The 27532-nt window shown below is 39.8% G+C and overlaps 4 protein-coding genes and 1 long non-coding RNA gene across 5 annotated transcripts; 2 read left to right on the top strand and 3 right to left on the bottom strand.

Moving 5' to 3' along the window:
* Positions 1–13: 13 nt before the first annotated feature.
* Positions 14–6935, bottom strand: pnhd (pinhead). Its single transcript, XM_066696006.1, has 7 exons — positions 6669–6935; positions 5813–5908; positions 4943–5079; positions 3972–4242; positions 3169–3350; positions 1731–1789; positions 14–1074 (listed from the first exon to the last, which is right to left on the bottom strand). Exons 1-7 carry the CDS (start codon positions 6721–6723, stop codon positions 924–926), a joined length of 951 nt encoding a protein of 316 aa, XP_066552103.1. The 5' UTR covers positions 6724–6935; the 3' UTR covers positions 14–923.
* On the top strand, positions 4132–12316 carry LOC136718319 (uncharacterized). Its single transcript, XR_010805274.1, has 4 exons — positions 4132–4247; positions 4958–5087; positions 11244–11412; positions 12232–12316. It is a non-coding gene; the product is annotated as an uncharacterized LOC136718319 (long non-coding RNA).
* On the bottom strand, positions 10242–14098 carry ccl44 (chemokine (C-C motif) ligand 44). The gene is made up of 4 exons (XM_066696007.1): positions 13770–14098; positions 12252–12381; positions 11251–11398; positions 10242–10701 (listed from the first exon to the last, which is right to left on the bottom strand). The coding sequence occupies exons 1-4, from the start codon at positions 13828–13830 to the stop codon at positions 10693–10695; spliced, it is 348 nt and encodes a 115-aa protein (XP_066552104.1). The 5' UTR covers positions 13831–14098; the 3' UTR covers positions 10242–10692.
* Positions 14099–19915: 5817 nt separating this feature from the next.
* Positions 19916–25490, top strand: LOC136718550 (growth hormone receptor). The gene is made up of 8 exons (XM_066696298.1): positions 19916–19982; positions 20171–20300; positions 20389–20561; positions 21354–21532; positions 22857–23025; positions 23506–23593; positions 23854–23923; positions 24564–25490. The coding sequence occupies exons 1-8, from the start codon at positions 19916–19918 to the stop codon at positions 25209–25211; spliced, it is 1524 nt and encodes a 507-aa protein (XP_066552395.1). The 3' UTR covers positions 25212–25490.
* Positions 25491–25660: 170 nt separating this feature from the next.
* pole4 (polymerase (DNA-directed), epsilon 4, accessory subunit) lies at positions 25661–27532 on the bottom strand. The gene is made up of 4 exons (XM_066695978.1): positions 27224–27532; positions 26581–26665; positions 26411–26452; positions 25661–26125 (listed from the first exon to the last, which is right to left on the bottom strand). The coding sequence occupies exons 1-4, from the start codon at positions 27476–27478 to the stop codon at positions 26112–26114; spliced, it is 396 nt and encodes a 131-aa protein (XP_066552075.1). The 5' UTR covers positions 27479–27532; the 3' UTR covers positions 25661–26111.

The following is a 27532-nucleotide window of genomic DNA, read 5'->3' as shown; positions in this document are numbered from 1 at the left end:
ACATTGGGTCCCCAGAACCAGGATTGGGCCACTGGCTTACCCATATGGGAACATTATTATTATTTCAAATTGCAAGTTTAACTTTTGAAGGCCTTGAAGCTACCAATTATATATTATGGGGAAAGGCAGTTAAGGACAATGTAATTCATACATCTTCACTCTAATCCATCAGGAATGTCTCCTCTTTAAACATTTACTACAGAAATGTATGGAGAAAGTTGCATCATAAATGTGCTTGCAGCTTTCTATCTAAAGTTCTCTGACATCTAATTTTAGGATTATTTCATATTACTCAAATAAAACCACATAACCCACTTTTTTCTCCATGGGATCCTACCCCATGAATTCCACTGACACATATATTTTTTCTTCAGATAAATTGTATTTACAAAACTCTTTTATACATATCTTACATATCTTATATCTTACAAATCTTATACAATAATATTTGTACTTGTGGAACAAAGCAGGACACAACAATGGGGTATTTCAGACATGTGCCACTCAAATCACACAAATGTGTGACCATCTTTAAAGAAGGATCTTAGCATATGATGCACTAGAATTCCCTTGCTAGAACTCACATTTCAAAAATAATTAATGTCCAGATTTAGACTGGCTACAAGCTTCACAAATCTCTGGTAACACTGATAACACAAAAGGTGGTTTCTTGTAGGGGGTTGTGGGAGATTCCTCTCATGGCTGGGCACATACACCTCAATCTTGTCCTGAAGCTCAGTCCTGGCACCCCTTAAGAAAGACTGTGATTAAGACTGCGTGTAAAGTCAAATCCTGATCTATTTTTATAGTGTTTGTGTAATCTGTGCTCTTGTGCTCTAAGGTTCCCATGTGGTGGATGCTCCTCGCCCTTACTGAGGCAAGTGTCAGGGTACTCTGCGGGGTTCCAGCAGGGGGCATAGTCTTCACGATTGGCACTGGCAGGAGGAGATGGACAGCACGGAGCGGATGTGCCCATGCCGGCTGCGGAATACGTGGCTCTCGTACTCCTGGGGCACACAGGAGCTGGCGGCACCCTCTGCCCACACCAGGCACTGCTCTTGGCGAGTGGAATCCCTGGAAAAGAGAAGAACAGATCAGTCACCGAGAATCTTCATGGACCTCCTCAATGTGGGGCAACAGATTCTTTGTAGTGAAGCAAAATGTGATGTTTTTTTTCTGTAACAGCACTGAGAAATAAAAGATAAAATAATCCAATTGATTCATTCACAAGGGGTGTTTAAATATGAATTGCACTGCATAACACTTTTTCTGTAGACATGAAGGTGATTTTTCAAACAGTTCAAACACTTCTACACTTTCAGTTTCTTTTCTTTTTTTCTTGTCCTTTTTAGTACTCTTTCTAGTAGAGGGCCAGGCTGTTGTGAACATCTGTTTACTGCTTTAATCTGTCAGTGATTGCTTTGCAAACACTTGTCACAACACTTTGCAATTCTTCACACCTGTATGACATGTTTAAGTTTAGGTTGTTTAAAAAAAAATCTACAGAAGGATCTAAAAACAGGAGAAAATAACACAAAGATTTTATTTCAATATGAGGTGGGTAGCTCTGAGAGGTTGGTAGAAAAAGCCCTATCTGTGAGGTTTATACATGAGCTTCTGGTGTTAAAGCAAACAGACCATTTGGAGGGGTGGCACTGGGGGAGGGGTAAGCAGAGAGAGGGGGTTGGGGGGCTCTTTGGGTGGGGGGTGGGGGGCACAGCTGTGCTTACCTGAGCAGGCAGCGATTTCCTGAGGGGCAGCCTCCCAAACATCTGCCCACGTCAATTTCCTGGGTAAAATCACCAACACAAAGAAACGGCAATCAGATCTCAGCAGGCTGTGAATATGCAAGAGTGCAAACCCCTGTCTCCAGCACTCTGAGTTTTAGAGGGCTGCTAGTTTGCATTTTAAGTGCTTTGATTTGGCTCCCGAGGAGACCATTTGTGTACACATTCCTTGTACCTTTTGTCCAGGGCATGACACGCATCAGGAATGAAAATACGTGCTGCGAAACTCTCTGAAAATCTACACTGTTCATTCTTATTTCATGCCACATAGATTCATATTACAAATAATGACACAAATGTACATGTTTCTCAATGTATATTATACACCATAAACACAATACTTCTTCTTCTTGTAGAAATGGATTTATAAATGTGAATTGGTAGCATGCATGTCTAGCAGATCGTGACTGACGCATTTAATCAAAGGTTAAATACACATTGTAGAGGCCAGCGAACTGCAGTTATGCATTGGAGAAACCAGAGTAAAATCATATTTAAGTATGTGTTTAACTGATGTGTTAGAAAGCCAAGACCAGTGAATATTGTTAGTGTTTTGATGTTTACTGTGTGCTAGGATAAAATGTGTTTCTTTTAAAAAAAAACAACTAAGTATTAGAAAAGCCAATTCTGTTTATTTTGTAGGGTATTATTATTTTCTTGATTTGGGATTTTGTTTGAGCCATGCCTGTAGTGTGGGCTACATTGTCTGTGGTTTAAACCAAAAATGGAAAGTTAATAATACAAAAAAAGTGCTTTATTAATTCTGTAATTCTAAATTCTAATAGAGGTAAATAATTATAATTATATATATATATATATATATATATATATATATATATATATATATATATATATATATATATATATATAATTTAAAAACTAGTCTATATCAGATTTGACACTACAGTAGCTGACATACTATATCATTGGCCATTTATAGTAATCTTCCAGTGTTTCTGTTTTGAAAAAGCACAGAGAGTAAAAACTCAAACAGAGGTGTGTTAACTCTGTGGATTGCAGCTGCAAATGGATGTTCTTGATGTTAAAAGAAGAAGGTTGTTTTATACCTGTTTGATCCATTCGAACATTCCTACATATAATTCAATAGTTTCTCAGTGGACCCCAGAGAGTCAATTTCACCTATAGGGCTAGATATATTGTCCTATGCCCTTACAGAGTTTGGTGTGAAAAAAACTAAAACAACCCCCCGATTGATTACCTATTTTTTATTACTCAACAGGATGAGCCAATGTTTGTCGTGATTTATTTTTTTTAAATATACAAAATAAAATAAAAAACTAATACAGACAACAATATAGTGCTGTAGGTCTCACAGTGCACAGTAACCCAGTCGAGGGGCTGTTCTCAGACTGGCTCTCACCTTTAGTTTATCTTCTTTGACTCCATTGGAGTTGTAGATGACCTCGTAGTAAAACTCCACGTAGGGCACCCTGTAGCACTTCTCCCTGAGCTCACAGGCAGAGGCCGTCTGCACCAGCTCCACCTTGTTGGGGGTCTCCACCAGCACAGAGTCGAACTTGGTAGGGACACACGAAAAGCCCTCTGGCAGAAGAAGGAGAAGGTAAATAATGATTGCGACATGTCCCTTGTGCTGTTTATCACATGATTAGAAAAATCACCATTATTCACCTCCAGACAGCTTGTGGAACTGTATTTTCCAAATAAATAAAAAAATACATTCCCTCATCAACAACCAATAAAATCACACCCTTCCCAGTGTTATTAATTAATTAATTAATTAATTAATTGAATAATTAATTGAATAACTATGGGGGGGGGGGGGGTCTTTTTATATTGCATTTGTATCTGGATGAAACAATCCAGTCGGTGGAGAAGCTGTAAATGTTACTTTAATGTATGTAATTATTATTATTATTATTATTATTATTATTATTATTATTATTATTATTATTATAACACTGCATTGCAGCTACCTGCGTGAATTAGGCTTTTAAAGAGGGGATTTTATTCTGCTTTTTTGTGGGAGATATTTTGTTTCTAAATATTCTCAAGTGTCCTATAGGCTATTGATACATTACACACGTGGATATAAAGTTGAAATAATGGCATACGACTACTACTACTACTACTAATAATAATAATACTAAGAAGAAGAAGAAGAAGAAGAAAACATCTGTTTGAATCCCTGTATGATGCACAAACCTGGAGATTCGGTGGGGTTGGAGCACTTGCCCACGTCCACGACCGTCTCAAACGGGCTTTCGAAGAAGTAGGTTTTGAGGGCCGGCATGCGGACGCACTGGGCCGGGCTGGGCTCGCAGTGGCACCCGTCAATCACCTCCACCTCCCGGAGCCCCTCGAACAGCAGGACCCGCTCCACCCGCACCCCGGCCGACTCGCACCCAGAGCCCGCAGCGCAGGACGACAACATCCCGGCCGTGACTGGGGCCTCAGGGGCGGGACGGTCGCGCAGCTGGGGTGAGAGAGAGCAGTAGGCCTCCGTTATTTGTATTAACAATGATAAACAGATTACTTTGAAATGAATATAATAATCATATTTCGGTTTCTGATGTTGAAAGTAAATATTTTTAAAAGTAGCCTATCTATAGCCTACAATTTTAAATAGACATACGACATATATTAAGAACAGCTATAATATTTTATATTACTAATATTAATTTGAAGATAATTGAATAGGCGAAGAATTAATTAACGAAGTGAAGCAAGTAGTAGGGTAACAGTGACCCCTGATGGTACAGACGACCATAACCAGAAGATAAACAAACATGTATCACTCATAGCCTTAGATTAATATATGATAAATACATGAATTCATAATGTGACTTAAAGTCGACCTTTATTGACGGTTTGAGGTAGATATCCACCCTCTTATAAAATGCTTTGCCCATTTAAGTTTCAATAAATAATCAAATTCAGCTATAAAACTGATTCATTTGGTAACTGTCATAAAGTGGATGCTTATCTTTATTGAATGTAAAACAGACCACAGATAAAGCAGCTTAAGTAATATATACAAAATATATATACAATGTTCATCCGAAGCATCTGTGTATAAATTCGGCCCAGTATATTTAATCATGGAGGCAAAAAAAGAGGCAAATCGGCTCCATCTACTGGCAGTTGCAATTCATTGAAGTGGAAGGATGTTTTACCTTTTTGCTCCTCAGGAAGTCCAGCATTGAGGCGTGTTTGGAGTAGCCCGGCCACCCCGATGCGTAGGAGCCCTGGGGTCCCCCGCAGTGAGTCCTGCACACCCCCACATCTACACTGACCGGGCTCCCCGAGATGTCTGAAAAGGTAATTCAGTAGAGCATATGCATTCAAAAACATCCCAAAATAATCTGTCACAGAGAAAAAAACAAACTGTACGCAACCTTTTTTTTGTGGTTTGTTTTGTTTTTATAGTAAAAGCTCAGCAGTCATATTGTGTCAGTATTTGAAAGCACATTCAATATGCTCTTCATAATGAACAATTACATTTTTAAAACTGGAAGTAATAATAATGAATAATCAATTCCTTTAAAAAGTATAAGAAACTAGTTTTAAACATCATAGATATATCATAAAATAGTATATTGTTTTATTTTTTATTTACATTCAGGTAGCAAGCACATACACTTTTAAATCTGGTCTTATTTTGATACTCTCTCCAATACACTTATTTGAAAATGGTTTTACACTAATATTTAATGGTTGAATGAAAATACAATTGTGGAAAAACATTGATAAACATTTGAAAGAAATGAGTACATCATTTTCAGTAGAACAAATTAAATATGACACTGATTGGAATTAACTCAACTATAAATGATGTAGAGCTGATGCCTAAGACAATAAATATATATAACATTCCTTAATAGGGCTAAAGGAGTGAACAATTCATTCTGTGAGATATGAATTTCAACCTTTTCCTACTGCTGTACAGGATATTTTTTCCATCCCACATGAACCACTGAGCAACTTCAATGCTTATGATGTTAACAACTTGCGACGGATCATCACAAAGCACTCAAGGTTATTACCTTGTCCGACATAAATGAAATGACTCTGTCTTTTACAGCAGCCCCTGTCTTTGAACAGGTTTCTCTGGCCTGCATGCCTGCTCACCACTGCAGCAACTGAAACACACACAAAATTGCAAATTACAGCACTTTCTGTTGAGTAAAGGTCTTCGATTCATCTGGACAGCCTCAGGTTCTAGGGCTTTGTAATGCTTTCTTCAGAAGTTGTACATTTTATCATATTAATTTCAGTGAAAGCTTAACCCAATGTGGCCTTCTTCGAAAGATACTAGTGCATTAATAAACTGTGCAAGTTATTTGTTTACTACAAAGTTATAGTGCAAGAAATATACATAAATACAACAGCAAAATAGGTGAAGATTACATTGCAATAGGTTTGAAAATGGAGGAAAGCTGTAAGACTAAAATGTAAACAAAAGTTGTACGTGATCCTTTACTTTATGTGGAATCATCAGACACAAGCAGCTAAAAAGGGATCAATCTGGTTAGAACATGATCTTCTTTATAATTTAAAATCTATATGAAATGAAAACTAGTCTTACAGAACAAATTATGCCTACAAAAGTTAGACTGATTGATGCACATTAATCAAAATGCAACTTCTTACTATGACCTCATCTTATAGAATCTCAAATAAAAAACTAAATGTAGTGGGGGTGTTCATATCACTTTGTTTTCACATCAAATCCTCATGTGCATGTCAGTAATTTCACTCTATTCTACACCAGATATTAGTTTAGATCTAAATTGTTATATTGACAGCCCTACCCATCGCATAATCAACTGCATATACACGTACTGAAGACCTTAGACAGGAGAAACTGTAAACATAACCCCGAAAGCACATGGTACTTACAGGCAAGATGATAGTAGCACACAAGAAGAAACAGGCACGGGAACAGCATATCCATTGTGAGACTTCTGATGTTAAACTGACGCTGGGCCTCTGTCAAGATCCTGAATGCCTTCAACCTGGGGACACCTGGGATATTTATATCCAGCCCCACTTGGGCTTGTATATTGATTACAAATGTCACTGGAGCAAAGTGTTGCAGAGTAAAAGCACTAATCAAATCTCCCCAAACCGAATGCCTGGGGGACTGTATTTAGGGCCACATCAAAGGGTGTTCCTCAGGTCTCAGGTTTTCACCTCGGATGGCGTTTCTCTTGTTGTTGTTTGGAGAGATCTCTGGAGATGTGTGTTGACCAGGCCCACCTCAGCTTAATTAACTGCTTAAGCAGCTTTGAGGTCCTAAGCAGTGCTGATTTGAAGGGGCCAGAAGGCATTAATAATCTTTTATCTTGGGAGAAGGTGTTTAGCACCTTGACTTGAAACAAAACTCGCAGGCCAAATAAACAACAGCAGCATGAGGCCTGAGCTAAAGCAAACCACCCCCCTTGTGTTGATTCAACACGGTACCAAATGGCCATTCCTCCCAGGCTGTGAGCACGTTCCTCTTAACAGTTAATGAATACGGCTTGACTGCAATATTTGTCTTCAAGGTTGAGATCTGTTTAGATAGGAGGCTAGAAAAATACATTTTAATGGGGCAATCTTGTTGTGTTTTGTTTTAATTTAAAATAAAAGTTATATATAGATTCTGTTTTGGGTGATTTATGTATTTAACAGGTACATCTTGCTGTATTCCATTGGTCTCATCAGCAAAGAAATCATACCAAATTTACAAAATACAAATTGCAATTATTATGGAGAGAATCTGGTTGTACTAAAATGAGAGGTTGATTTTCTTGTAGTTTCTGATTCATGGTGCCATAGCTCCATTTTATTCCCTTACAAAAAATTGCTTTTTAACACGGCTTTAAAAAATGTCACTGATTGATTACTGTATTCAAATTATCAGAACTGCAGGGCTATTAGTGACTGCAAAGACTTGTATAATCCCTTGATGTCTAATGATTTTGTAATTTGCAGTTAGGTGAAAGTTTTGATTTAATCCAGATCAAGTTACATATTTCCATATTTAATTCCATATATTTCCATATTTGTTTATGAATTGTAGAGAAGTTGTTTTATTCTTTAGGGGTTTTATTTATCTTTTAATTGAGATGCAAAACTGATGATGTAGGGAACCAAAAGGACAATTCTTTATAAACAGTATAACTTGATGAAATATATAAAACCAAAGTAAAGCAGTGTATACATCTTTAATTTACATTTAAGGTCCGAAAACTCAGATTTAACTCCTTCTTAAACTCTCCAAAGTTGTAGTGGGACTTGTTCAGATCAGGATTCTTAGATGCTTTCAATTTTGGTAATCTGCATTGCAAGAACTCCTAATAAATTGTAATTTATCAAAGGAGTCTTTACACCTTAGCTTGTGATCCTAGCGGTAGACTTCATAATAGATTGCTGTGTAGCCTTTGAAGCCTTTGTCTCAGTCCACACCCATTTTCACATTTCTTGGAACTGGCCAGATCAAGGGTGTTACACCTTGGCATTCAGACATTAACACCCTTGCATTATAATGACAGAGCTCTTCAGCTAGCTCTCAGAACCACATTCCCTGCGTTTTGTCGGCTTTGAGTGGCTTTACCCAATTTGCCTTCTCTTTATATTACATTTATGGCAACCACCGAAGCCTTGTGTCTCAGAAGAAGCTTGCACATCAAAGTGCAGTGCAGAAATAAACCTGAAAATCAAATTGGAGGGTGAAAACTAAAGGTTGGAGAATGTTAAAGTGAAAACCCAACTTCTAAAAGGAGATGCCAGGAACGCTTATGCCCCCCAAGGCCTAACCAAACTAGCCAGGGCTGAGGGGGCATCTGAACACAAGACACTGGATGTTTGAGCCAGTAGGAGGCCTGCAACTCATGTTTTGAGCAGGGCCATGTCAAATGATTCTGCCTCCATACCTTTAACACACTGCCAAAAAAATAAAACAGCCCTGAGATTTGTAACTTCTGCTTGAAATCAATGGGGTTTCATTTTTATATTTTTAAGACTACAAATATACATGGGTAGATACAGTGGCCTTAGGTACATTCCTTTCTTTTATTATTTATACATTTAACCAGCTCTGGATAATATGTTATTTTCTTGTGGCTTTAACATAATCCTTCCAAAGATTTCCAGACTCACTTTAACTTAACTTGCCTTTTAACCCCTTAAGTGTCTCTTTAGTGTATCTTTGTGAATATGTTATATATGTTTGGTTATGTCTGCATATTCAAGGTACATCACACATCACATTGAAGTTCAAAGTTTTCTTGCAACAGGAGACAATGTGTTCAAGCATAGCAGCCATGGTTTTATTCAGCTGGAATTGTATTACCCAGTAGTTTTTCAAAATTATTTTTATGTCTGTGCCCTGCTAAATAAATACAAGTAATATTAACAGCTAAACCAAAATAAAATAGCTTGTTATCTGAATTGAATCTGTGCGAGAGCTAGTTTGTGCCTGACCAAAACGTTAGTATTTGTTTGTTTTAGTTCTGGAATAACCGAAGCATCAGACACAATTATTTTTCCTGACATTTTCCAGGCAGATACCAGACTTAAAAGACTGTGATGAATTCCACAAATGATTTATTTGCCCTGCATTTTTCTTGCTTCATTTGATTCAGAGGTTCCTTGAATGAGGAAGTAAGTACAACATATCATATCTCTTACGAAGGAGGTTTAATAGCAGACAAGAAAAGCTGTTTAGTTTTCCTAGTTCAACGCCTGGAGGCTGTGACACGACAGCAAGAGAGAGTTCACTGATGTCACTATATATCAACAACAACTAGCACATATTAGCTATCAAAACTTACAACGAGGTTCATTAGTTCCTTTCATTATAAAAAGCACACACAGGCACAATGCATTATGTCTGTTTCCAAGAATGTCAGTGCTTAATTGCTAGCCCAGCAAAATGAAAACAGCCATTTGCTGAATTGCTAAACAAGTCAAAGAACAAACAAAGAAATGGCCAATGCCCCACAGCCTTGTGGAATGACCTGGTTGAGTCAAATTGTGAAGACCGCTTCGAGAGTCCACTGCGAGAAACAACAGCATTTTCAAACACGAAAGGAATGTGAAAGAGCTATATGTTAAAGAATGTTGTCTTCTGGAGAGTGATATATGCAGGGAAATTGATCTACGCTGCACATAAATGCTAAAATGTAATCATAGCCTGACAGACATAACTACACATTCTTATGTTGGTGACATCATTACAGAATACGCCTCGTTGCTGGAATCCACTGCATTGTGAAACGGATTCTTGTCAGTGTTGATAGGCTTTATCTGGCCTTTCAAACCAATCTATCTACCAACCTCCAAAATGAGAAACCAAGGATAGGCCTATAGGACTTGCAGTGACACAATTTCTCCACCTGGAGTCACTGTATGTTGGAAAAAAACAACGAAATGAGTGTATTCAATTCAAGTTAAAAATCAAGCCATTACAAAATTCATCAAAGTCTGTGGGATTTAAAAAAACTCATGTTTATTAAAAAACAAAAACAAAAAAAAAACATAACGTGTAAAAAATATAAAGAATGGGTTAATATGTCCCCCCCCCGTTGTGTTTATTTTATCCCCAGTTTATCTGCACTGCAATGAAGACCACTGGAAATCCTAGGCTATAGAGGCTAAGCATTTGACACGTATAGTTAATAAAATAGTTTCTTCACAATTAAATACAGCATCACCAGCAATACTTTGGTATAGTCAGCAACAGCGATAACTTAATATGTTCATATAACAGGGACGTTGCTACATATGGAACAAAGGATGAGATAGACTGCGTTTGGTATTTGTACACAGAGTTAGGCCCAAACTGAAGGAGAGAAGGAAGTAAACCAGGGAGACACCAGACTTTGCTTATTTGTGTTATTTTGTTGACGGTGTTGTGGGACTCTCCTCCGATGTGTGTTTATATTGCCTGAAAGAACAAAGAAAATGTAAACGTTAAAATAAAAGCTCATTAAGTTAACAGGTTACCTGTTCCCCTTGGCGGAATATTGTGATCGCACTGAGGCTTTTTGTTGCATTATTGCTGTGGTGTTATTGCTCTATATCTGGGCAGAAAGATTGAAAACCAGCAGGTGTTGAAATCGTCGCTATAAGCAGAATAGAATTGGCTGCTTCTGAAGCAGGTGTGTCATTATGACAGTTCTGTGATTAATGAGCTCGGTTTGCAAGATTGATTATGTATAATAAACAACACTTGCATGGAACGGATAACTGTGGAGTTTCAACGTGAAATGTGAATATTAAGGAGAAAAAAAAAGGCTCAATTACACAAACTGGGCATTATTATACCGTTTCAAATGCAAACCATAGAATCTCTGCACACATCTTGATCAAATCCAACTCTCAATCTATTTTGAAAAGCTTTATTTTTCAGGGGGACCCAGCTGCTTAAAATGGGTTCAGTACATTCATGGTGATGGTGCTGATGATGTCTTATTTTCTCTCTGTTAGGCGTTACCTCAGCGGTGATGGGCAGATATCCCTGTGACTGGGGCCACATTGTCCGGTGTGCCTTGCTCCCCTGTCTCTGCGTCAGCTTCCTCAGTAACCGCTTGACCTTTTGGTCCCTGGGATTAGCACACTTGACCGCACGCTTGGTGTACAATCTGCAGTGACATAGGTAGGACATTACGCTAGGTAACCAGCTGGGGAATATGTTGTAACTGTTGCAGTCCCTTCCTTTATGTATGTATGTATGTATGTCCCTTACAGTTACTGACTTGAAAACTTTCTTCAAATCATTCTATAAAGAAACAAAGGGTACATATCATATATATAACTTAAACAAGAGCATGGTACAAAGTATATATTCTTATACTGAGGTAGTTCAGAAGTAGTATTTGCAGAAATATACCATAGAGCAGTGGTTCCTGACCCTGCTCCTGGAGGACCCCCTACCTGCTGGTTTTTGTTCCAACCGAGCTCTAAATTACTTAATTGAACCCTTAATTTGACTAATAATTTCCTAAATCAGAGCCTTTTAATTATTTTAAACAGTAGGGGGTTTAAGTTAAGTATAGAATTGTATAAAGAACTTAAAGAAACAGATCTTGTATTATACAATCTAAAAAGTCAAATCTCAGCAGATTGTTTCTTCAATAAAGGATCAATTAAGTAATTGAGAGCTTGGTTAGAACAAAAACCAGCAGGGTAGGGGGTCCTACAGGAGCAGGGTTGGGAACCCCTGGCATATAGCATATAGTATATAGCATAATATAGTTCAAGTGACCACATTTGAGTGTCTTGGCAATAGAGTGGTGCTACCTCACTGCACTCGATCGCCATTCTTGACATTTTTTATCACCACAGTATATCTCTTTATTTCAGTGAGTTTCATATTCAATACTGCTGATTCTTGAATTTGCTTCTTCATCATTAACCATGTTGGAATCTAAAAACAGGTAATATTGACCTAGTTTCGGTCTCTCTGCTCGCTTAGCAACACAAGGAAATACTTGCATGATAGCCTGTATGCTGCAGTCGGGCCCTTCTGTCTGCACCTCGAATCTCACCACGTCTTTCGCACGGATCTTCCCACTGGAGTACTGCATACAGCACTGGATGTCCCTCTGCATCTGAACACCTTTAGCTGTGGAAACAAAAACAGGAACCACGATCCAACAAGTGCGGAGGCAAGAACTCCTACAGGTGGAATCGCTGTGATTGAAATGCAGCACTGGGGATGGGTTTGGTCCAAAGAATTGGCGGCAGAACAGCTAGGGAAATAAAGAGAAAGGATGCTCTGTATTCACAAATGTTTCCAAGCTGCCGTAAATAAATAGTTTTACATTTTTTTTCACTTGACTTTGTGAATTCAATATCCATTACACTATCCATCACAATATCCAGACACAAAGTTGTCTTTAATAAGAAATACTTGTATTTTTGCAGTCGCCATTTGTGGCTGTCCTATACCCAGTGGTGTCCAATAAGTACTTAGTCTTCATTTATAGTGATGGACACACTATTATGTGCCCATTAACCTCCTGCAAACAGAGATGAACACAAGAAGTAGTCTGTGGTCATAAGGTCTCTGTCGGCTTTCTGTTGTGAAAACTGTTCATTTTCCTGACTGATATATGCCATTTATGGTGGATTCTAAACAAGTGTGCAAATGATGAGTGTAAATCAATGAAAATGGTTTGATTTTCTTGCTCTGCAATATTAATCCAATTTATGTTGTCTTGCTGTAGCCCGTATGTGGGGGATTTGAACTGCTTCAGTGTTGCAAAGCAACTGACTTTGTTCTACATGTCTATGATGTTATCCAGATGTTAAATGATAGCTGACAAATCGCCCCGTTTGATGACAGAATGTGTTATTCCCTCTCGCCAATGTAAAGGCACACCCACTGCACACACACTATTCAAAGACGTTGTTGGCAGGCGCCACATGAGATAACGTATTATTTCTTCACTTTCCAGTCTGTGAAGTGTGAACAGTATTGAGTACCACTAGACTGACAGTCCTCTAGTTACTCAGAGAAATGCAAACTCAGAAAGACAAACAAAGTGACCTCCCTCCCCTTGCCAAAGTATTTTAAATTAATTTGATATTCTTCTCAGCAAAACTATTAAGTTGTCACCCTAGCCCTCATCAATAGCCACAGATACAGTATCAAAATGTATCATTAGTTGTTCATTTTGCTGTTCCTGTGCTGTGTATGTCTTACATCACTATTGCACACTTTTAACATGATTTTTTTCAGCCCGTTAGTCAACCTCAGCTTCCCTATTCAAATGCCTTCTTCATGGCTATATTTGCTGCCTCCCAAACCCCTTCCCTCTCCTCCTGCACCCCTGCTTGCACCCCCTGTTCTGCTACTTGCGTCTTTCTTTCTACCTGCCTGCCATCTGCTTCCCTTCCCTTCCCTCAGCTCAGATCCAAATCCTGCCTGCAATCGACACAGCGCCCTTTTCACTGGCAGGAAAAACTCGCAAGAGACAGGAGTGTAAGGTCTGCAGAGATTCATCTTACCTTCCAGATCTTGGAGAAGGAAGGCAGTGAGCAACATCATTGCTATCGTCTGTAGAAACATGGTGAACCCTCCTGGATTAATCCACTGTGATCTCTCTCTCACTCTCTCTCTCTCTCTCTTCTTGAGTCTGCCTCCTTCCCAGCTTCCCCCTGTAGGCTCTCCTGTCTCTCCTCCCCACTCAAAAGTGCTTCTTATAGCAGTCGAGTTAATGAGTCACCTTTATGGCAGCCCACGGGAAGCGACGGGGAGTTCAGGAACCAGCGAGGTGTGTCCTGCTATTAAGACTGCCTCGGAGATCGCGCAGGGGAGAAAACTCGCCTGTCAGACACGCAGCATCTGTTGAGGTGCTTCTGCACTGCGCGGGGCTGTCATCCGGTGCCGTAACGAGGCGTGTCTGTAACTCGGCGCATTCCTCCATCCGCGGTCGAGAGGTAGAAGACAGTACCTGTTTGGAATGTGGGTTTCCAGCGCCCTGCTTTGCATGTAAACCTTGCACTTTCTGTGACACTTTTAGTGTGGCTGATTTCCTTTTTTCACCCTGGTTTAAAGAACATGATGACACAAGGCAGGTCTCCAGGGATTTATATGGCTACCTTTTATGTATTTTATATGTACATAAATTCATCTGTGGTAGGTGCCAGTTTATTTTAAAGAGCCATTGGAATGTCAGCAATTTATGTTTTCATTTCAAGGCAATGCCAATTCATCAAGGTTTCCATGCAGAGCAATACTGAAGCCGCCCCCAAAAAAGGCCTGTGCTCTGCTTCCAGCATCTGACATTAATTTCCATTAAAGTCAAACTGCAACTACTCCAGTCACAGAAGAAGGGCCAGTTAATGGGCTAATTTACATCACCAGGTTTCATTTCTTTCCCCTCTATTCTTCTTATTAGTATGTTATTTAATTTTCCCTTTGTTCTTATTTCAAATATCCCGCCGTGTTGCTGCTGAGACATTCTTGGCCTCGTTGTTTCTTCCTCGATTTTTGCTGTCCTTAATAGTCTCAAGTGGCTCCCTCTGCCTACTCAGAAGAGGTATTTCCGTGTCACTCTACATAACACAAGTGCATGGTAATTATGGTCCTAGGTGCTTTGAAGAGGACAACAATCCTCTAGTACTCGAGTGCGGAGGCTATTTTGCACTACACAGCAGATGAGGTGGAGAAGTGAGGTAATTAAACTAGAAGGGGAAATGTAGGTTGGCCAGACTGAGACTGAACTGGAGTTTAGATTCAGGTTCTTCAAGGGTCGCCACTCCTATTCTTCTACTGGTTTCTGGAGCAGTCAGTGTTGGATAGCCAGAGCCCTGCCACGTTGACACCAGCAGCCTTGAGTTAGCGATCACAGGTGTGCAACGCAATACCAGGCACTAAATGGATCAGGCACAAACCCAGCAGTGTCTAGTAGCTTTGTCCAGGATGCAGGGCCTATGGGATATTTTACCACAGTTGCAGAAGGTTTACCTATCTAAGAGGAGATATTGTGAGCAGGTACTGCTGTATGTTTTCATTTCAAATGGATATTGATTGTCCGCTGCCTGGTCCAATTGTCTCAGCTGGCACTCCAAAAACACAGAAATCAGAAAAGCTTCAGTGTGTCCACTTTGTTTTGTTTATGTGAGATAGACAAGCATGGCAACCGCTTACAAGTCGTTTAATTAAGTGGCGATGAAGCTGGTTCTGATTTGATTTACATGCTCTTTGTTGCAGGACTGAAAGCCGACCAAGGTTACCATTCAGAGCGCAGTCGACAACAAAACGGAACAGACCACTCCACAGACATTGGAGCTGCTATGAAGAGTATGCTCTGGGAAGAGGAGGGGGATGGGGTGTCATTAAAATTCATTTGAAGCTATCTTTGCTTTGGAGGCTACCCTTTGAGCAGTCTAACGATTAAAGGATTATGTTTTTCCTTGTCGAATCACGTCAGGACCTCATCAAAAAGCCTGCACTGGAAGAAATCCAAAATCTTCAAAAGTTCTTAAATAGCAACACAAATCCCTTGTAGCTCACTCAAATGGTATTTCATGTACTGCAATTACTTTCCTAGTGTCCTGGTAACCTTTCTGCATTATTTAGTAGGCCTCTCAATATAAAATCTCCCAATTTAAAAGAAATCTGACATTGTAAAAAACCTACCCCATGTGACTCTAGTCTGCATAGCCCCTGCCCTAGAGTAACATCACTTCTTGTTCAGCTTTAGATCCGAATATAATTAAATGATAAATTATGGATAGACAGATTTATCAAAATAAGTAATATAAGCCTCCAACTATATTTTAGACACTGGAGATGTACTTGTGCACTACAGGAACAAAATGTGAATCTGTTTGCAAACGTTTGAATGCTTTTAAGTCTTTGAAACTCTCCTGCTGTCAGACAACAATACAGATGTACAGACCGCATGTATCTTTCCCCCCTCCTCTGGCTGGTGTTGGTGGAAATGTAGACATATGGGTTTAGACACTGTCACACGCTACCTGATGTTGAACAGAGACGTTCTGGAAAGATGCACTGATCCCGCTGATGTTTTGATATTAAAAACAAACATTCAGTGTACCTCCTCAGGCAGAGTGTGGCACCCCTTCACGCAGCTTTCCTGTACCTGCCAGCCACGACGGCTGTGCATCCTCTTCCTGGCTCCCCACTTACACCTGAGACCGTCCAGAACAGCCTCAAACCACAAGCAGGTGCGGGGAGAAAGCATGCAAGAATCCACCAGAGCAGAAATCAGCTCGCAACATGGCAGCTGCGAAAACATACCTCTGCCATGACTTAAAGTGGTCCAAAAGCCGGACGACATTTCCTGCACATCTTTTGGGGTTATTAAGAGATCAGTGTAAACCTTACACTGAACAACTGGAAAAGATCAAAATTGGGTGAGGTAATCACGACATACAACCACTGTGTTGAAGTCCAGTGACCTGCTAGGTGGTAAAAGTAAAAGTGTTCCCTTTGGTACAGACAATCTAATAATAATAATTTGATAAACTTCCTGGGAGAGCCACACAGGAGGCAGAGACCTCTTCACAACTCACTATCCAAAACTTAAAGCATGCCCTGCAAGGCTATCTAGGACATGTTTGAGATCTAAACTTCAATTTCCAGGAGGTATATGAATGTAATATATAAATACAGTATGGAATGACTAAACCCATAGTCGTCTTTCAAGTAATAAAATAACTCCAGGAAAGTTTTTGGTTGTCCTGTTGAAATTCTGTAATGAAGCAGATTCTAATCCCGATGTAGAGTTTACACAAGGTCTGGGAACTCTTACTGTAAACACCATCACAGAAATGAATATCTGTGCTTTATATAAATCCCCATCCAGCTGGCTTGATCTCATGCCACACTCTCGAAATGTACAAAGCGTGTGATCTCGCAGACGCAGGGCACTCCTGTATTGTATTATTTTCTTTGTCCAGGTTTTACTGTGCCTGGAATTCTTTCACCAGGATGGATTACCAGCCCTGTGTTTTATTTTTAACGAATGGAAAAAGAAGACCAGATCCTCTCCTTACGGCTTTTCTTCACATGAAGGTTCACTGGTCCAAGTTTCAAAGCACATCGTTCTGATTGAAGGGGAATGTTTTAGGGAGGCTTCAAACAATCATGCAGTGCTAAACATGGCAGGCACTCAAGACATGGGACTATAACTCATGGTTTTGGGTTACTGATGCAGTTGGGCCAGTTTTCCTCCCGAGTAACTTTGCTTCAAAGGAGGGCACCAGGGCTTAAATCATGGCACCTTATCAGAGACTTTAAAGGAACCAGAACTGACCTTGCTTTTTGAAAATGCTTCACATCTATGCCAAAGCTGCTTCCAAATGGAGTGAAACAAAAGCATAAAGGACAAGCCAGGCCATTTTTGAAATAGCTGAATTATTTAGTTTTGTTGGTTTATAAGGTGATGCTGACAGTTCCAGTGTATGGGATGGGAAAACAAGCCTTTTATGGGCCGCAGTTTCCATTCTTGTTGCCTCATATTTAAACTTCAGCTCATACAACATTTCGATAACCTTAATTTAGTTGTGTGCTTTGCAAGGAGCACGGGGTAATGGATTGGGAACTTTGAATATATGCAGCTTATTCATTTTAGTTGGCACGAAACAGACTCCCATTCTAAAAGGAAATGGGGAAAAAGTTATATTGTGCAAAATAAGCATCATAAAATGTATATCAAAGTACATATGCATATTCCCTTCTCTGCACCCTGGTCCTGCCGGGTTGAGCTTGTTATTGGTGGTTATGGGTTATGGACAGATGGATGGATGTAGACTGGTAAAATCTTCCAGGAGAGTTGAAAACGTTTGTGTTATTTTTTTTGAAAATGCAGATGTCTTTCTGCAGCATGAGTTCTGAAGTATTTGTAATGCAATGCTCTGGGACCACCTGGGCCCCTGCAGCAGCCTGGCAGGTGAGAAGGCCATTATGCGAGTCTTGCTGGGATTCTGATGAGAACATATTACACTCCATTATTAAGTACTTCCAACCCTGGAGTCTGGCTGTGTTTCTTAGTGACAGAGGACTGTGTGAGCAGAAAAACAAAACCATAGCAAGGACTGTAATAAAATATGTGGAAGAATGGGGGTCCTGAGACAATATTACAGACATCTGAAAAGAAAACAAGAGGAAATTATACAAGTCTGTATCATTAGTGTGCCACAGACAGACTCGTCTGAGCCACAGACAGTATAAGTAAGTGTGTCAGCTTGCAGGGGTTTACGTAAAGCAATAACAATATCGGCATGCTTGGAATTCTTCAGTGTGCAGTTCTTTTGAAATCATAATAATAAAAAATGACATCAGGAGTGTTTTGGGATGGCACTGCATGCTTTTATCAGTGTGTGCGAATAATCACCAAATCTAGAGTTAGTATCCTTTTTACAAGTTCTGGCCTCTTGTTTTTCCCAAGACACTGAAAGGTGTACCCACTCAAGGTCACAATCAACAACAGGAACCTCAATCTCTTGTTATGATCTCCAATATTTGTGCCTAGGAAAGATGAATACTGGAGCTGAGGTTCTTTTTAAAGTGAAATAAACAAATAGCTTATTCTCCCTGATAAATTCCCTGACTTATTTAACTAGCCATCTGTATCTCATAACCTTCTGCTAGAGTTTGGCAGATATTGCTTATCTGGGGTATTGACTTCTGATTTACGTGCTATCGAATGCCAATGGGGAAATCGTTTCACATGTTATTTTGTTAACTGGCAGATTGACTGATGCTGATTGGTGACATCTGCATGAACCTAATGAGCGAAGGCAGAAAGCTTGTATACCTCAGAGCTGGGTGAGATGCTGCAATAGAAAATTGATAACTTAAAGCAGATCAAGAGCATTAAAAATGGTGAGGTGTGTGTGTGTGTGTGTGTGTGTGTGTGTGTGTGTGTGTGTGTGTGTGTGTGTGTGTGTGGTGGGTTTGTTGGAGGGGAGGGGAGGGGGAGCATGAACGCTGCTTCTAAGCAGATTGTACTCCCAACACATCTCCCTGCTGTCAGACTCAGGTAGGCTTTTTTCAAAACTGTCTGGCTATTTAAGCTTTCATATTGTGTTTTAATTCCCTTTTTCAAAAGCCATGGTCAGTTTCTTTGTTTGTTTGTTGTTGAACACCCTCTTTTCCATGCCTTACAGTGTAGCACACCTGCGTTTTCATCTCTAGCATCAGCATTACCTTTGATTCTGTGTCGGTGCTCTGTCAGTTTATGCAAGCTGCACACATTTGTTGTATACTGTTTTACCGGGGATTGCCACAGTTGAGAGGGGTGTATATGGTTTGAGAGTCAATGTGATGTGGATACCTGTGTAGGTGTAGAAACTAAGGTATTGAAGTTGATCTTTGATGTTGATGGCACTATGCATTCAACACGGTGAAAATTAACTGTCTGAGCTGCAGCTGTTCTAGTGTAAAGAAATATTTATGGAAAATCCAGTTCTCTTGATGTCTTTCAAACAAGGCATCATTAACTCATTTGCTGTTGTCCGCCATGGCACATTTTGCAGATGTGTGAAGACTTGGCCACCTGGCTCTCTTGTGAGATTAAATTACTGTATTGTGTGTGTATGTGTCTCTGTGTGGATGTGTGTGTGTGTGTTTTTAATGGAATTTGATTTGTTTTACAACCAATGGCAAGCTCATTGAGGGAATGAGGTCGGTTGTTGTCTTCGTTGCCACCACAGTTACACTGGCTTTGCTGGTCTCTTCGGACTCTGGTATGTATGAAATAGGGCTGTCTGCTGTGGAGAATGGATGATCACATTGCTCCAGTATAAGCTGTAGAAACAAAGAAGTGAGGTTGAGAACATTTAAACCAATTTCTATGTTCCATATGTATACAAGAAAAAAAAGGGTAAGGGTAAGGGTAGATGGTCACCTTTGACCTCAGTGTCTGGTCATCCAGGTCATGATGGAAGACCATTCTTCATTGGCTGTAGATCACCTGAACAGGAGACGTTCAGCTGCTGGTGGGACCCTGGCCTCTATGGTAATGTGTCTGGAACTCCAGCCTTTAAAGTGCTCTATTCCCAATCGTAAGTATTCTTTAAGTCCTACAGCACTGTCATGGAAACTTCACTAACAACATTTATGGTCAGCTAATTATGTTCTCCTTCCCCTCAGAGGGTGTCAGGAGCTCAAAGAATGCCCGGACTATGTCACATCTGGGGAGAACAGCTGCTACTTTAACCAATTGTACACATCTGTCTGGACGGGCTACTGCCTTCTGATTGAGGTCAAAACCGAGTGGGGATCTGTCACCTCAGAGCCATACTCCATCGACATCCTCAATATCCGTAAGGATTGTGCATAGAGATAGTTTGTAACAGAGGGCTGGGAGGTGGGTGGGAGAGCTAGTCTGCATGTCGAGTCTCTTCTATTCTAAAGATCGGCCATCCAAATCCCAGATGAGTCGTGGAGGAAATTAGCTTGGATTTCTCAGAGTGGTCTCAGCAGACACTGTATCCAGATTGCATAGCCATCTTAGATTCAGGCATTACACTTAAATTGCCTTCAAAAAATGTTTATTCTGATCTGTAGTTTTTTTCCTAGCGGCAATACTTATACTAATCACACGAGTCTTTCACCGTCTGGGTTACAATGAAACTACATGATACAAATGGACTGAAGGATTTGGAAGTCATTCTCCAGATTACCAAGGATTTGTAGGATCTGGGGGTTTGTCTAAGGTATATATAGTACAACATAACTGGGCAGTTTTTAGAATTGGAAATCTTTAATAAGGCTGTGAGGAAAAGAACTGGGGCTGGTGATTTTCCATTAAAAAAGCAGGACTAAATCCTTATTGTTCTTACAAACTTTACTTAACCCATCAGGTGTTTCAGGTAAGATGCTTTCAAGATGTTTTCCTTGAGTCCTGTTTCAAATCCAAACCTTGCCCTCGCTGTAAATTATAAACCCCATCCTCAATGGCAGGGTTCACTTTGGAGGAAGTAAGAAATTCCTAGCAAGCAAAAAGTACTTGTTCTGTAATTTGTGACCAATCACAGTTTTCCTTTACTGTGGGTTTCGGTGTAATTGATATTAGGAGCTCATCCGCTCACATCCATTGTCTGTGTGCTTCACAGTGCAGCCGGATCCTCCGGTTCTCTTAAACTGGGCCCGTCTCAATGCCACTGACTCCACCCACTATGCGGATGTCATAATAAAATGGGCTCCGCCCCCCTCTGCTGATGTGAGCTCTGGTTGGATATCCCTGCAGTACCAGCTCCGCTTCAGATCGACGTCAAACCAGAAGTGGAAAATGGTGAGTCCGCACAATGACTGCTGTCAATCGGACTGATTGTTATAGAGTTCTAACTGTACTCGGTTCATGTACTAATGATGTTCAGTAAATTCAAGTTAAACAGTTGCTTTAGATGACTTTTATTGAAAGCAACATGAGCAACTTGTCATTTATTTTTCAGTTTAGTAATGATTTGAAGACTTCTGTTTCTACTTGCACAATAATATATGTTGACATCAACGTGCAGTGTGTTACTGATTCTTTGCATTTGTGTATTGACTAGACGTGGAGTTTTTTTTATTTTTTAATACGTCTAAGCTTATATTTACTTGGACAACTCCATCCCATTGATCTATAGTGAGTTATCCATATTACAACCATCATGATAATTGTGTAATTAATGATTCTATATAGCACAGTCTTCAATTTTGGGACGAAGTTGAAAACGAGGAGGCAATTAATAAGAGAAGTACATTCGGGAAGTTGTAATGACACATGATAAGACTGAGATATCAAAGTGTCTAAACATCTATAGGCTACAGAGTTTATTATGGGAAAAATCAAGAGAGATGCATCTTAATATATTCTTAGCTTGCCCAAATGCCTGGCATTTTTAAAAACCTCCTGAAAGGCACTGTTCACTTTTGTATGAATTCAGGAGTGAGATGGTAAACCAGCACTTAATGCACCAGTAGCTGCTATTTGCAAAGCAATTACTAGCATGCCAATTAAGTCTGCTGAACATCATGTTGCTTAGCAATGAAGTACAGATATTCTATATTGCGGTCTTAACCGAAATTACATCTCGCAGCCCTTTCTCTCCAAACTCTGCAATTTATAAATGGAATAATACTTCAGGCAATTAACCTAATAATGTGAATATATCAACACACACACACAGACAGCCTTCAAAAGAGCAGTCAAGCTGACATTATTTGCTTATCATTTGTCCCTCTGCGTAGCAAAATAATGGCTTTGGGATGGCTTTAGTTGTCGGTCCGTGCTTATGAAGCTTAATAGTGCTGGTTGTGTTTTTCCTTTGACATTTTGTTTTCTAATAGGCAATACATATGTGCATCAAAGGCACTGAAGACGTTTACAGTACAATTACATCAAAGAGACATCAACATACTAGTACCTTTTGATGTGTGTATGTAAGGCATACATGTGTCATTGATCGGTAAATGCTAAGAAAGCTACAGAAATATATGGCACCAATAACACCTGGGCTATGTAGCCTGATCACTATTGAGTCCAGTCTGTCCTGACTTCAATCCTGGGGGACCAGTAAAAGTTTTGTGTTTAAATAAAGCTAAAGCAGTCTGTAACCTTGGCTCCTGTACAGGGCCCTGTGATTTTGCAACGTTCCTCTGCACTGTACGCCCTGGAAATAGGACAGGAGTACGAGGTACAGGTACGCTGCAAACCCCAATCTGAGGGCAACTTCAGCACCTTCAGTGACTCGCTGTGCTTCTCTCTCAGCCCTCAGAGGAGACCACTGTCCGTACTTCCAGGTGAGGCCTCAAGGGGGCGCCAAAGCAAATGCTAGACCCAGTAATATTTTTTTCAAAGCTGGTGTGAATGCTAGAGGAATTGTAGACTCTAAATTAGGATGATGTTCAGATTTGGATTGAAATAAGAATGAAAAGTTGACGTTTTGTTTTGGTTTGAGTTGTATCACAATCAATCATATAGATTACATTTGGAGGTTTTTGTACAGAGGAATTGATTTTCCTTGACTTTATTACTGGTTATATTTGGATACATTTCTTTGAAAAGTCAAAATAAAGTACTGAAAAGGCACATGAAAAGGCAGGGGGGTACACTACAGAAATGTAATTATAACTATTAGTTTGAAAGCTAGATTTGATTTTTCTCAAGACAATTTTGTGAGTGTCTCATGCTGAAGTGGAAGCACATCTGTACCTCTTAGACAGCAGCTCTCCTACATAAATGTGTGAGGATGTTAAAGACTCCTGTTGATTTCTTTTCAGGGTTTATTTCCTTGGCCTCCACAGTGCTGCCTCCTCTGGCTGTTTTCTTGTCTCTGTTTGTGTTGTACGTGCTATGCAGTGGGACTCGGTAAGTCTCTGCAAATGATTCGGCTCTGAATTAGACATTGCACAAACTAACTCGACTGTCCAGGGGCTTACTAACTAAAGAACTGGCTGGCTACCACTGTCCACTTGTCGTATAAACTTCTTTAGCTGTTTGTTAAGTGCTGAAAGCCACATCTATATTAAGGTGTTTGGTGTAGACATGGACAACTGTCATTAATGTACCAGTAACTTGAAAAAATATTTTTTTTGTGATATACAATTATTTGCTATCTGGCTTTTCAGAATTAAACACGTGCTCCTGCCCCCAATCCCTGTGCCGAAAATTACTGGGATTAACATGGAACTGTTGTGGGTACGGTACTTATACAGGATGCTTCTAGTGTGTCATGACTGCCTACGCATTGTCTTAACCATAATATGCATATACCTCATACATGAAGTATTTTGTCTTGTGCACAAATTAACTAATTTAATGTTTGTCAAAACTGGAGTAGATTGAAATTCTGGCCCAACCATATTATTATTATTATTAATTTCTTGGTAGATGCACTTTTCCAGGACGAAGTGCAATACAAAGTGCAAAAATACAGTTCAGTACAAGGCATCAAACATTCAAACTAATTCAGATTTACATAATACAATGAAATTCAAAGCATAATACATTATACAAATTCCAGTGTACACAAGTGAATACAATAAATTAGGTCTTACATCCTGGATTGTAAAAGCTAAGTGCGGACAAGATGTTAGGTCACAGTCAAGGGCCACGGGAAAGGGAGCAAAGGGGAAATCAAAATAATACGAGTACTAGAAATGCAAGAAGTATGATAAAACATTGTAAAGTGCTATCTTACAGGAGAGTAAAGGACTAATATTACATGTACTGTCTCACCATATAAATAGGTTTGGACAATGATTGATTACAAAGGGTCATACTCTTCAGTGCAGCAAAACTTTATGCAAGTCCCTCCTTTTTTCTAAACCCCCAACAGGGTGGCCAGCCCAGTGACTTGGGCATCACCTACAACAGCATAAAATGCTCTCCAGAGATGAGCGAGGAGAACTGGGAGGAGTTCCCAGAGACAGACTTCCAAGATGACACAACTTCCCATATGCTGGAGAGCGGGAAGGGGCCTCAAGCCGGCAACTGCGCAGACGGGAGCGACTCCGGCTGCGAGAGCATGGACAGCAGTGACATAGACTATTCACGAGACAGCCTCCCTGTCAGCTACAACTCCCTGGAGACCATTTCCAGCGAGATGGCGCCCTCCCCTGGCCTTGATGAAGATGGCAATATAAGGAGCTTTGCAAAACCCCAACGTGACCCCTTAAAACTCCTGGCTGCCTTTTGTACCTTTGCAGAAGGCCAGGAAGACGACCGCATGCCACAGTACAGAAAAGCCCAGGTGGGTCAAGTCCTCTTCAAGTATAATGATAGTGGGGGCTTTTATAGCCACGTGAAACCTTTGGCGTCAGAAAGCGGTGTCATCGCTCAGGCTGATGGTGGAATCGTGCCGCCCACTGCCACCACAGTCAATCAGGGTCATTGGCAAATGCTCAGCAAGCATCTGAGAGGCACCGCTCCTGAAAGTGCATCATCACCTGAGCACACAGACGCCAACTACTATGTTATTCTGTAGCCCCAAATTAACAACTGCTTTGACTGTGGGTTTGGTACATTGCTTTTTCTCCTGCCACTCACAGAAAAATGGGTTTGCAATGCTTTGGTTGTTGCCAAGTTGTGTGGATGTGCACTGAATAAAAGCCTCTAGTCATAGATGTGAAATAAGCTTAAAAGAGTAAAGACTGATTCTTAAATGTAGGCCATGTTTCAATCTAGACAATTATTTTCTGACATTATGGACATTTTCTGTGTTGACCAGTGGCATAAACTCCTGATTAAATCCATTCTGATTTCATGTTGTAACAATGATATGTGGAAAAGTCCAAGGGGGTTCAATACTTTTGAGAGCCACTGTACATGATAATCTATCACTCAAGAACCAACGGGCTTTCAAAACTTTAACACCAATGCTGCATGGACACGGATTTACACGGTGGGAGGTCATGCAAAGCACAGTTACAATAATACAAAAAAAATATTTATTAAGAGCTTAAAATGTACATAATTGTTCAAAATATATACAGCACAATGTACACTTTGCAAAATAATATATAGTATAAATGAATCAACTCAGATTACGTCTGTTAAACACTGAAGAAGACAAATCACTTCTTTAAAATGGATATACATGGATGCAAAACCTTCAACAGATCGTAACCTACGCGTCTTCAATCTATTGTCCAGCACCAAACTCTTAATATAATAGTTTTTACTTTGCGAATCAAATGCCAGACTTGTTTCTTAATGATCTTTACATAATAAAACAATCTGGTTGTATTAATTTCACATACAACTCAAGACTGTACACAAAATGGCAGGGACTGTTGTGCATGGGTCTTCAAAAGCAGACGTTTTAGTCTGTGAAGTGAAGTTTATTTTGCTTGAAATGATGACAGAGGTCACTTAAGTGGGCGCTTCATTCCAGAGTACCTGAAAAACATCACAAGAATCAAAATGATTAAATAAACACTATATATCTGCAGGGGGAGAAACACTCTCCCTTATGTGAATGGATATTACAAATTCAATTGTCTTAAATATTACGAAGAAAGGTTTATTGCAGTAGGATTCACCAGGATTTTGGTTCCATGAACATCTAAATTGTTCTTTGGTTTAAAGCCCACATTCTGAACAAATTCAAAAAGAGAAGCTAGTCTGGAATACGTCTACATTGTAAACTTCTGAAATACGACAATAAGGATATTCACTACATACCTTCAAGAAAAGCAAACTCATCAATGGCTTCAATTGCATTGTCTGGCGATTAAAAACAAAACCGGTTTAGTTTGACAAAATGTAGTCTGATAAATATGCACAAAGTAGTTTTGGGCTCTGTATCACATGCATACATTTATATGCAGTCTAATTGTGTGCTAGAATTTTACCCAGATCTTTTCTTTGAAGGGTTTTTCGTTTCCCTTGCTGGGCATACACAAGTGCGTCTTTGGCTATCATTTCAACAAACAGCTCCTGTGAGGGAGAGAATATCCATCCATTAATAACACAAAAAAAAAAGAAAATATTAATCTCCGAATTAAGTTTGGCTACATTTCATAACATGATGTCTCAATGTTTATTTAAGTATAATGCAAAACAAGTGTTAAGTAACATTGATAATATGAAGATTGCAAGTTAAGCCTTTTTTCTATGCACATACCATTCCATTTATTGCTTCATATAATTTATAATACTATGTCTTAATGCAATTTATGGAATATTTCGTGTACACGACCTAACAGCCAAAATAATGTTTCCTGAAAGTACTGATGATTACACAATCGATTTGTATGATGATGATGATTATTAATAATAATTACGATGTCGTTATCATTTGATACAGTTAAACACACATGTTTTAAACAGTTGGTTAATGAATGCAAGTCGATTGTGAGTGACGTTGTTACGTTCTGACGCATACGTCAATAAAAGCTAACAAACTGTCAAGTAGGATTATCATAGACTGACATATTAGCCATACACTTTACATTTATCATTAGACAAAAACAGAGAGTTTCGTGATCAACGTACTGTAGCTTTAGCGATAATAAACACGGACTCCTGGCTGGCCAGCGTGACGTCTGGGTCAGCTTTCATCAGGGTCTTGATCCGGGAGAGAGGCAGCTTGGCCAGCCGGGTCTGCGAGGTGGCGCTCGCCGGCCCAGCTTGCGGACTACACTCCTCCTCCGTGACATTTTCCCTCATCTCTTCTTCCGTGCCACTTCGGTCCAGTTCAGACTCGACAGAAACTGCAGAAACTGCAGGAACTGCCGTCGCCGCCGCCATCTTCACAGCAAACTTAAACTACGTAGCGTCCTAGCCACCCCCATAGCCTTATGT

Source organism: Amia ocellicauda, chromosome 22 (genome assembly GCF_036373705.1).
Source record: "Amia ocellicauda isolate fAmiCal2 chromosome 22, fAmiCal2.hap1, whole genome shotgun sequence".
Classification (NCBI taxonomy): Eukaryota; Metazoa; Chordata; class Actinopteri; order Amiiformes; family Amiidae; genus Amia; species Amia ocellicauda.
This window is presented reverse-complemented; position numbering and strand designations above follow the sequence as displayed.

Bases quoted from the DNA above. Each gene is read 5' to 3' on its own strand.
- pnhd (XM_066696006.1), bottom strand. From the start codon at position 6,723: ATGGATATGCTGTTCCCGTGCCTGTTTCTTCTTGTGTGCTACTATCAT. The intron at 4,243-4,942 runs GTAAAACATCCT...CTCTCACCCCAG, and splicing joins ACTTCCTGAGGAGCAAAAAG to CTGCGCGACCGTCCCGCCCC. The intron at 1,075-1,730 runs GTAAGCACAGCT...TCTCTTTTCCAG, and splicing joins GGAAATCGCTGCCTGCTCAG to GGATTCCACTCGCCAAGAGC.
- ccl44 (XM_066696007.1), bottom strand. From the start codon at position 13,830: ATGTTTCTACAGACGATAGCAATGATGTTGCTCACTGCCTTCCTTCTC. The intron at 12,382-13,769 runs GTAAGATGAATC...TTGTTTCCACAG, and splicing joins CCTTCTCCAAGATCTGGAAG to CTAAAGGTGTTCAGATGCAG. The intron at 11,399-12,251 runs GCAAGTATTTCC...ATGTCACTGCAG, and splicing joins TGCAGCATACAGGCTATCAT to ATTGTACACCAAGCGTGCGG.
- LOC136718550 (XM_066696298.1), top strand. From the start codon at position 19,916: ATGAGGTCGGTTGTTGTCTTCGTTGCCACCACAGTTACACTGGCTTTG. The intron at 23,026-23,505 runs GTGAGGCCTCAA...ATTTCTTTTCAG, and splicing joins ACCACTGTCCGTACTTCCAG to GGTTTATTTCCTTGGCCTCC. The intron at 23,924-24,563 runs GTACGGTACTTA...AACCCCCAACAG, and splicing joins TTAACATGGAACTGTTGTGG to GGTGGCCAGCCCAGTGACTT.
- pole4 (XM_066695978.1), bottom strand. From the start codon at position 27,478: ATGGCGGCGGCGACGGCAGTTCCTGCAGTTTCTGCAGTTTCTGTCGAG. The intron at 26,666-27,223 runs GTACGTTGATCA...TCTCCCTCACAG, and splicing joins TTATTATCGCTAAAGCTACA to GAGCTGTTTGTTGAAATGAT. The intron at 26,453-26,580 runs GTAAAATTCTAG...TTTAATCGCCAG, and splicing joins CCTTCAAAGAAAAGATCTGG to ACAATGCAATTGAAGCCATT.